A 10,612-nucleotide genomic window follows, 5' to 3' on the forward strand; every position below is an offset into this window, starting at 1 on the left:
CACACACATATGTTAACTAGTTTCACCTGAACATCTCAGTAAACATCACTAGTATTGGGGTAGTTTACAACACACTTAGTTCACAATAGGTTGCCAAATTATGTTTGGCTGTTTGCTTCACCGTTTACTTCCAAGGACACACTTTTTCCAGTCAGCTGGAGCTCCTTGACAATTCTGCCCAGATGATCGGAGAAGCAGTGCCCTTTGAAATAAAAACTACAGAAAACATCTGGATCACCTCAGTAATCCCAGCACAGCTATATGCTGAAGTTCTGTATATCCCAGGTTACTTCGTATTCATTCATCTTTGCAGGGGGTAGGGAACTGAAAATATCTAGTACTTCAAGCATCTATTGCATTGTTCGTTAAGACCTTAACCCTCTCCTGATTTTCCTCACCATTAAAATATTATCTCAGAATACCAAAGCCAAATAAAACTTTCTCAAACTTCAGCCCATCTCCCTTTCACCCAGCATTAGCGTGAAGAACAAAAACTTCATTTTTCCTCGCCCTATTATCTCTCTTCTGATACATATTTATCATTCTCTCCTACTCTTAGGTGTCATTATTTCAGGCCAAAAACATTAAGTGGCTTCAGTATCTCCTTGTAAGATTATGAAGACTATGTATCTTCTGTTGTGTCCTTCTCAGTGCAATTACTTTCTTAGTGTTGATGAATGGTGCTACACTGACAGCCTTGGAGACTGAGGATAAAACTATTAAATGTGACTTGTGGTTTATTGAGTACTTAATATTTAGGAATCCAAATGGAAGAATGAGAAGGGCCTGAACATTCAGGGTGTGTGCTTAGCCTGTTTGCAGATGAGGTTTCTGTAAGGTGTCTCAGTTTGGGCACCCAAAAATGGAGACACCCAAATCACAAGCCACATTTGAACAGCTTTGCTTAAAGTCCTGTATAGATCCACAAATGAGCACAACATGGGCACTGGCAGTGCAAACTTGTCTGTGCCCCACAACCAATAGGTTTCAACCTTGCTCTAGCAGAATGACCAAGGGTTAAGCAATAGGCCTGTGTGAAGTGGCAAGTATTCGATTCAGATTTGGCAAATTTGGAGGGATAGTGATTTGATTAGGTGATTCAAGTCACTGTCCTGATTCGATCTGGCCAATTTGGATTTGGAGATTTGGAGCTGATTTGGAGACTTGGCCATAAGCTATAATGGGGAATCACTAAAATACCTATAACTTTGCCTTTATTTTTTGCAGATTCAGATGAAAACACCAGGGATGGTAGCCCCTTCTGAGGACATGAAGCCTGTCAAGTTTCAAGGAGATAGGTACAGGGGTTTCTGTGAAAGTGCCCCTCAAACTGTTGAAAGCAAAACTTGTATCACTTGTATGTGTTAAGGCGTGTAGGTTGTAGCCGTGTCATTATGAAGAGTGCTGGAAACCTTATGAAGCATTCTGGAAAGGCAGGTGCTAGGTCTTCTGGCAGGGGAGGAAGGGGGGCAGAGGGAGAGCTGCCTTTCCAGCACTCTTCATTATGTTTGGTGTGCTGCAAAATATGTGTGTGTTTGTAATATATGTTGTGCTTTCCTGCACAGTGATGACACACAGTTAGGGAAAACACAGAAGAAGAGAGACTAGCTACCAAGAGACAAAATAGCAAGCCAGAGCCTTTCAGACTCCGCTGGTCCAAGAGAGACACAGCTCACAGAAGACACAGATCACTTCACACACAGCCTTATATGTTGTTTCTACGTCCCTCCCCCAGAGCACTGTGATTGGAAGGTAACTCAGGGAAAGATCACAGTCACTGGCCAGCTACAGATGTCAATATCAGAGCAATCTTCCCCACCCTGGCCTTCCCCCTTCCTCTTCTCAGTTTCTGTTTCCTGCAAGCCCGCCTTCCGAATCTCCGAATCTTTCCGAATCGATTCCAGGCTTCTGAATCAATTTGGACATTTTAATGGGTCTCCTGATTTGATTCAGATTTGGATATTAGGCCACCTAATCGGGCTGAATCTCCTCCAAATTGAATCGGCTACCAAAGCTTCATGCAGCCCTATTAAGCAAGTACAGTAAAAGCGGAGTTATTCAGCACCTTACAAGCCAGCACGCTCTGCTAACCGGCATGCCGGCTTGTAAGGGCTCATAAGGGAAAAGTGAAACCAGAAGTGCCCACCAGTGGTGGCCTGAACAGGCAAAGACGCCTGTTCAGGCCACTCAGTTATCTGGCATATTTTGTTATCCGGCACCCTCCATTCCCCGTGGGTGCCAGAAAACAAAGCTTTTACTGTAATTCTGTTCCCATGCTTATTCATACCTTAGCTTCCCTACAAAGCTGGTGACAGTTGCCATACCAGTAGTTATTCATTTTAAAACTATGAAGATCAGAGCTACTATTCTAATATGGCAAGTCCCAAAAATCTTTTCATGAGAGAGAGAGAACTGCATGTGCATAAGGCAACAAATTGTAAAGAGATTATCTGTACCACAGAGTCGATTCACTTACTTGGCATATGCCTTTTCCAAAAGGGCTCCCCAGAAGAGATTCTTGCAAACAGAGGAGAGGAAAACTAGCTGGCCATCCTCATTTACTGGCAGTCGGTCATCTACTACCACATCAACCCATTCACCAAAGTGCCAGAACTGTTTCAGGAAATGATCAAGCAAAATACTATATATCACAAGGATGTAAATTCCCCTTTAGTAGCATACAGGGAAGCATATATTAGCTATGGGCATGTTATAGGCTGCCAAAGTAATCCCTCATCGTGTGATGATTCTACAGTGCTAAGAAGAATCTACTGACTCACTCTTGTGGCTAGCTGATAACCCCACCCAAACACAAGGGAGTAGATCACAGGATAAAAGAGAGAGGAGATAGGAAGCAGTGTGGGACAGAAGGGTCCTGAGGGAAAGATTTCTAATAGCAGTCAAAGTGTGCAAGTGGGAGAGATGGAGACTGAAGTAAGATAGAGACAACCACAGTTTGAGAGGAAGGTAGAGCTGAGTCTTTTAGTCTGTCCCAAGAAAGGTGACTTTGTTTGACTCTACGACTGGGCCATTTCATGGGGAGTAGGGTTGGAACTCCCCCCAGTGTTAGCTTTACAGAGCTCCCTCTGAGAGTAACAGCAACTGGTCCATAAAATATCTGCAGACAACAACTTGCTCACTGAACCAGAAAGCATAACGTATGCCTTCTGGGAACTTCCATTGGTATAGGGAAGGAGACGCACCCGGAAGTGGAAAATGCCAGCATACTTCCGATCAAAGCTTTGATGTTTTGGCACAACCAGAGCCAAGATGTCTTGATGGAATGTCAAGGCTCCCAGGGCAGCAAGGAACCAGCAGTCTTCTGTGCCAGAAAAAAGGGAGATATAAATATGGTGGTAGAGAACAGGGGGGAATCAAGACATCAAAACAGAATTATCACTTTCATTTGAAAATATTTTTTGGAAACGGCAGTCAGTTGGTTGCTTTTAAATTCTAACTACTCTCCCCTCCAAAAAAAGTAAGGGAAGCCATAACTTCTATCTAGTTATAGCTATTTTATTTTTCAGTTGCTATTTTAACTTGTACTAGAGGCTGGTTTAATTTGAAATCTTGCTAAAAATGTTTTTAATGAAAATATTCAGGGTTTCATTGAAAACATTTTCTTTTAATTGTCCACAATCAAACAGCCAAGAAAAATAAGTTCCTCTGTGAATACCTGTAATTTTTCACAGAGAAAATTTTTTCCTGACCAGCTCCAATAATACTGGTGAGTACTTATCAAACTTTGTGTCTGAGGATCTCAAAGCACTTTAAGCTTTAATTAATTAAGCCTCAAAACATATATCTTAGGTAAGTATTGTTATAATATTTTAACTTAAGGAAACTGAGGCACAAAGATGACTTTTCCAAGTAGTAAAGCAGTGGTGAAGCTGGGAAGAAGTCATAACTGTCCAGCTCTATTGCCTAGATAACATTCACATAAGAGGACGACAGTTCTTCACAAACATGCATTAAATTACCCTAGTCTCTTTTTGCCCACTGATATGAGATGTTAATCAGGATGGACAATAAGGCTGCAAAACTTCCTGTTTTCTGCCTCCAAGAACATATTGCCAGGGGCAATGCGTAGGGGGTGCACGCAGGTGCATGTGCACCCCCTGAGCGTGGCCGTGCACCCCCTGCAAAAAAGTGCCGCTGACACTGTCGGCGGTGCCTGTGGGCAGTCGCCACTTGCCACCCCGCCACCGACAATGCCAGCGGCGTCTGCAGGAGCTCCCCGGCTTACCGCCACCATGCTCCCGCCGCTGCACTCCCGCCACTGCCATGCCCCCCCAGCCACCGGGGGCATGCGCCATTCATGCATATTGCAGTAGTCATAGACCCTTCTGCAGTCTATACAGTGTGAAATACAATATGTGCTTTTGTAGGGTTGGAGTGCAGCATGGTGCAGGAAACAGACAAGAAGCAATGCTTTTTTCTGGTGATATCTTTTATTTGACTACCTGTCTAATTTCATTCCCAACTATATACCCCAATAAATAACACCACCAAAAAATCCTTGCCTCTAATATATGCTTTCTAACTAGGCACAATAAGGAAGTTTTTGGCATCATTATTACTCACCTAGTGTTACTGATAAGTCTGCACTTTACAGACATGTAAAAAAACCAGGTTGTTTCATATTCCAGCACCAACTTATGTCAACATAATATGTAGGGTACACCACAGAGCTTTCAATGATCTGGGACACTTTTTACCCTGTTGATCATATCTTAGTCGCTGACGTGAGTTGTTTTGTTAAGTATATTTTATATGATTCTATGATTACTTAATCCATGTAATAGAGAGTGGGACCAAAACTGTACTACCTTTTAAATTCCTTCATGAAGGATAGCACAGTCCAAATTAAGTGCAATCACAATCTTGTCTGTAGGTATAAATGTGTGTACAAAAGAAAAACACTTACCCACCAGTCCTTGGCAAATATCAAGTCGTCTTGTATTTGCAGCATAAAATACCGGATTCTCATGTAACTCCTTGGAACAAAACCAAAAAAAGTCATTGTATCAGTCCTGCAAAATCTCGAGGGTTTAACTGTTTAACTTGAACTGACTGCAATGCCACTAAAATGAGTTTCAGTGTATTCAAAGGTCTCTAAAGGCAGAACTCTGACATTCAACTTCAATGTTTCTAAGAGACCTGTCTGTACCTGGAAATTATAACATTGTAAAGTAAGTTACACTTACTGTGCTATCATTATTCCAGTATAATTCCTTACGTAGAGACTCTTATTCCAGTTTATGTTTGCCATTTCAGTTTATTGACTGTCTCTTTGAAAGGTTTCAGTTACACTGAATTAGCTCTGCAACTGGAATAAGTCTGGGTGGGGAGTTATACTGGTATAGCTATATGAGTTTTATGAGTTTTAACCATACCAGTATAACTAACTGATACAACTTTTCCAGATAGATGAGTTCTAGAAGTCACCTCACTGCTCCTGGCAAAAAAGGTTAGTCTCTGTACCTGAAATCAAACAATTACTGTATGATCAAAATTAAGGCTTTTTTGCTCTTTTGGGTTCTGCATGAGATTGAGCTGATTTTGAATGACATACATAAGGGGGCAGGATTCTCCTTTTTCCCCCACTTGTTATATAAATATAGGCCACATTTGTAGGTAGATTTCTTTTAGGTGTAAGGTTATACCTTTGGATTGCCTGGACCCAAAATGTTTATTTGGGGGCTAATTATAACAATCTCTGTATGTTTTTCACCCTTTAGTTACTGACTAAGAAGTTCTCAACCTTAACTCAATTTCTTAACAAACGATTTTGGCACAAAGTTCTACAAAGCTGCTTTTTGCTCGAAATACTGACTCTTAATACATTAATTCAAGGATCCCAATGACATGGTTCACAACAGAGGATACCGCCAGCTACTTTTCAGCTCACATGACTAATAACTGGAGCAGAAAATCCAGAAAAACTAGCTGATGTCTGTCAAAGAATGCTCTGTCTGTAGCCACAGTGATTCTTGGAATTATTGTTCAGAGAGAAAATATGTTGTTATACTTCTTGTCTCACAAATGCCTCTGGGGTCAAATTAATAATGTAAATGTCAAACTTCTGTTTCACTTTTATGACCCACAAATTGCTCAAGCTAATTGTCATGCTGTTGGTTTCTGCCTCAGGCAGTTACAAAGCGATGGCAAACCCTCAGAAGCCAATTCCAGTAATTAGACATTAGTCCCTACCCCTGGTGAAACTGGGTGTTCGGTATACCGGTCAGCATCACAGACACAGCACGTCATATGCCCACTGACTGAAAGCAGAAATCTCAGCTTGTTCACTGCAGTGTTGGGACTGAAAGAAGCATGGTAATTTTCCCCAGTGAATTTTTGCTGGGCTAAGCATAGCATCAGAACAAATGAGAAGCAATAGCAGACTCCCTTGTGAAGAATTGTTATGGCAGCATCATGAAGATTTCAGCTAGAACTTACACTGGCTCAATCATTTTGTCCTCCTCTATGACTATTTTTATAACTATTTTTATAACTCCAGCCTCTGTACTCAGCAGAACTTCCGTTCATGCCTCCAATAGTCCCAGATGCAGACAGAAGTAACTATATACTGTCCTGGGATGAGTAAATAGTGCAGGCTAATTGCAAAGAAGCTAGGCACAATCAGTAAGACAACCTTACAACAAAACTTACTGTCAGGGACCCTGGCAGGCAGCCCAGCCTGGGCTAAATGCTTAGGCAACTACACGTCCTTTGAGTCTCCGGTGACAAGCTCTACCCCAGCTAGTTAATTGGCTGGCTTCCTGACTGGATGTTGGGAGGGGCACCTACCCAGTTAGTCCCAGCTGTGTCAGCAGACTGGAGCCCAGTCAAGGGTTCTGATTCAGATGGGTTTTGGTAAGCCTCCTGGTTCCTGTACTCTCTGGTTTTCCAGGTTCCTGACCCCAGTTTGATCCTCTCCTGGACTCTGGCTTTGGATTTCTCTTTTGATGAGTTTCCTGACCCTGTTTGTCTCCATGGACAAAGTCTTCTTGGACTTTGGCTTGTGGATTGTCCCTTGGATCTGGTAACTGATTCCTGGACCCTGACATTGGCCTGTGTTTTGAACTCTGCCAGATCTAGAAAGGGAAATCCAGGAGCACTCTGGCTCCCAAGCTCCAACTCAGCCAATAGCCCCTGCCTTCCTGCAGAGGCCTAACCAATAGGACAGGCTTCCTGTGACCCAGTCCCTTGTTCCTACACAGCAGCAGAAGAAGAGAAGAGATGTGAGGATAGAAGAAAGTGAAGAAGAAAGGAGATGCAAAGTGGTGGGAGCAGGAGGGAGTTATGCTTCTGATGATCTCTTTTTGTAAAATGTTCAGTTAATATAGTGAGAATCTTAACACAAACATGCAAAGAGGTCCATTTAAGAGAGAGAGAGATTGAGGCTTATTCTTATCTTAATGCACAGATAGATCAAGTCAAGATATTTTACTCGGGAACATATGAACGCTGCAGAAACTCCAAAGGCTGTAAAATTGTCAAATAAATCTTGAAAGTCATTCCAGTGAGTGTGAATGCAGGGAAATGCTTTTCTAACGTAAAGTGCCCCCCTGATCAGAATGTCGTTAAAACAAGAAAGCTTTAGGGTGGAATCCTATTGTCCTTTGTGCACCCAAAGGGTACTTACCCAGCAATGGAAGTAGCCTTTTTGTCACTTAAGCACAGTTTCAATTCTATTAGCTGTGAAGTGTGGCTATATAAGCATCCATTGTATAATAAGCATGCTCAGTAGTCTACACACTAGCCAGGCATGTATGCAGTTTTATGTGCTGTAAGTCCCAGGAAAAAAAATAAGCCCAAAACTGGAGGAGGCCCCACCTATCTTCTAGCCCCAATAGTTCAGTGGTTAGGGCCGAGTTTTCCAGTAAGTGGGAAATGCGAGTTATAAACCACCCTCACCGATAGTAGGGTTTAAAGCTGTGTCTTTCTAACTTTTTAGTACAGTGCTCAACCATACCATAGGGCAGTTGGTCTAATAAAAGATATGACATCTACCCAAACAACCTTGCATGCCATAAGTCAGGCATTCTCTAGTCCCTTCTCCAATGTTCCTTTTGAAGCTGAGCCTCTGCACCTTGCATTTAATAGGATGAAATGGATGGAAAGTAGGGCTGTCAAATGATTTTAAAATTTTGATTGAGATTAGTTGCACAATTAAAAAAATTAGTTGCAATTAATCACAATTTTAATCACACAGATAAAAACTCAAAATTATGTGCAGGAAAAACTCAAAGTTAAGCAAAACTATGCAGATATTTTGTATGCTTGGAGGGTGGGTGTGGGGGGGAGTTGTGAAGGTGTGGGGGCCTCTGGGTGTGTGTGTGGGGTTTGGAGCCCAGGGAGGAGGGTTCCTGTATACACTGGCAGGATGTGGGGTACTGTGGGTCAGGAGTGAGGGGCAGCAGTAGGGCTGAAGGGGCTGTGGCTAAACAGATAGGCACACAGACAGACAGACAGACAGATACACCCACAGACATACACAGACACTGCCCAGCAGGTAAGTGTGTGGAGGAGAAGGGGCACAGGGGAGGGAAGGGGTGGGGGGGGGGGAGATCGAGGCCCCAACAGTGAGGGAGGGAGTGAAGCAGAGGCAGAGGATGGGGTGAATGGGGCCCTGGGGCTGGGGCAGGTCATGAGACAGTCATGGACAGCTCATCCAGGGGTACAGTGAGCTCCTATCACTGTGCACACCCTCAGAGGGAGGCATGGGGGGGCATGTACCCCCCGGATTTGTGCAGGGGGCAGAAGTGGGCTGTCTGCTGGACGTTAGACTTGTCTGCTGGACGTTGCTCCACACACTGCCGGGCTGCATTCCTGGCCACATGTAGGCTGTGACTGTGTCTGTGTGCACCCCTCCCCCATACCGCTGCAGCCTATGCCCAAGCTGCCCTGCAGTCCTCTGCACTCCCACTGCTGCCCCACAAGGTGGCCCAGAGGTTGCAGTGATGATGGTGAAACAGAGCCCAGGCATTAGCTCCAAAACCACCTGTGCGATTAACGTATTAAAAAAATTAACGTGAACGATTAATGCATTAATCATGTGCGTTAACCATGATTAATTGACAGCCCTAGTGGAAAGTAGTACTGAATCTCTACCCCAGTGGGGGCAAAGATCCAGACTAAAACACAGGGCCTACTTCCTACCAGAGCAATAGCCACCTAAATTCAGGCATACAACTTCAGTTTTGTTCTCTTCCTTCCGGCACTACATATCTCCCTCTCCTAGCTGTCCAGGAGGCCAACTTAAAAAAAGAGGGCTGGAGAGAGGACTGGGCAATGCCCAACCTGAGGTGTGCTGGTTAGAATACTGGGCTGGGAAGTTCGAGAGACAAGTTCAAAACCCCTGAAATGTAAGGTGGAACCTAATTCTCCTACTTCCTGAGCAACTGCCCTTACCATTCAGCTACTGAGAGTGGAGCATGGGAGCATCTAAACTCTTGTTTTTTAGCATCTACCAAGGGTTTTAGTCTGGCTTAAATTTCATGACTTATGTGCGTACACTGGCCATGCAAACATAGCCATGTACCCAGTTCATAGCCCACTGAACACGCACAGTACATGTACATACACTGTGTGTCCATACTCCATGGGCAATAGAGGGTAATAGAATTGTGACGTGTACAGAAGTGCCAGACAGGTCATGTACATAGTTGAAAAACTCCTGTTTAGTCATATAAAGGGTGACAGAATTCCAACCGTAGTCTATATCTTGGAGTAAGCAAAATGTAGGCTGAAGACCTATTAAATAGGTACTTTGCGTCAGTCTTTCATCAGTCCCATAGGACGCCCATGCCCGCTACAGGGCCGGGAAGTCTGGGTGAGGGTGATCCCCTGCCCTCCATTAATGCTGACTTTGTGAAGGAACATCTGGAGAAGCGGGATCCCTCCAAGTCAGCCGGCCCTGACAATCTTCCCCCCAGGGTACTCAAGGAGCTGGCGAGCATCATAGCCCAGCCTCTAGCACGGATCTTTGAAAACTCTTGGCGCTCTGGTGTAGTGCCCGAAGACTGGAAGAAGGCCAATGTGGTGCCTATCTTCAAGAAAGGGAGGAAAGTGGAGCCGGCTAACTATAGGCCCATCAGCCTGACTTCTATCCCAGGGAAGATCTTAGAAAAGTTTATAAAAGAGGCCATCCTTAATGGACTGGCCGACATCAACATCTTAAGGGATAGCCAGCACGGGTTTGTTGCGGGTAGGTCTTGCTTGACCAATCTCATTTCCTTCTACGACCAGGTGACCTATCACCTGGACAAGGGAGAAGAGATTGATGTCATATATCTTGACTTCAAAAAAGCCTTCGATCTGGTTTCCCATGATCGCCTCTTGGAGAAACTGGCCAATTGTCGCCTTGGGTCCTCCACGATCCACTGGCTGGAAAATTGGCTCTGGGGTCGGACCTAGAGGGTAGTAATTGATGGAAGTCACTCATCGTGGTGCCCTGTGACCAGTGGGGTCCCCCAAGGCTCTGTCCTTGGACCCATACTCTTCAACATCTTCTGACTGTAGTCAGAAGCGGACTGGCCAAGTTCGCCGATGACACCAAACTTTGGGGAAAAGCATCCACACCAGAAGACAGGAGGGTGATCCAGGC

The 10,612-nt window shown here is 44.2% G+C and overlaps 1 protein-coding gene across 1 annotated transcript in view; it reads right to left on the bottom strand.

Moving 5' to 3' along the window:
• The window catches only part of LOC102373948 (calpain-14), a 74,447-nt gene that overhangs the window by 28,623 nt on the left and 35,212 nt on the right, over positions 1-10,612 (bottom strand). The window contains exons 3-5 of the mRNA XM_006016590.3: positions 4,928-4,997; positions 3,204-3,322; positions 2,477-2,613 (exon numbers count right to left, since the gene is read on the bottom strand). Coding sequence (XP_006016652.1) covers positions 2,477-2,613; positions 3,204-3,322; positions 4,928-4,997 — 326 coding nt within the window. The remainder of the gene's footprint in view (positions 1-2,476; positions 2,614-3,203; positions 3,323-4,927; positions 4,998-10,612) is intronic.

The sequence above is a fragment of the Alligator sinensis genome, unplaced genomic scaffold (assembly GCF_000455745.1).
Source record: "Alligator sinensis unplaced genomic scaffold, ASM45574v1 scaffold138_1, whole genome shotgun sequence".
Taxonomy (NCBI): Eukaryota; Metazoa; Chordata; order Crocodylia; family Alligatoridae; genus Alligator; species Alligator sinensis.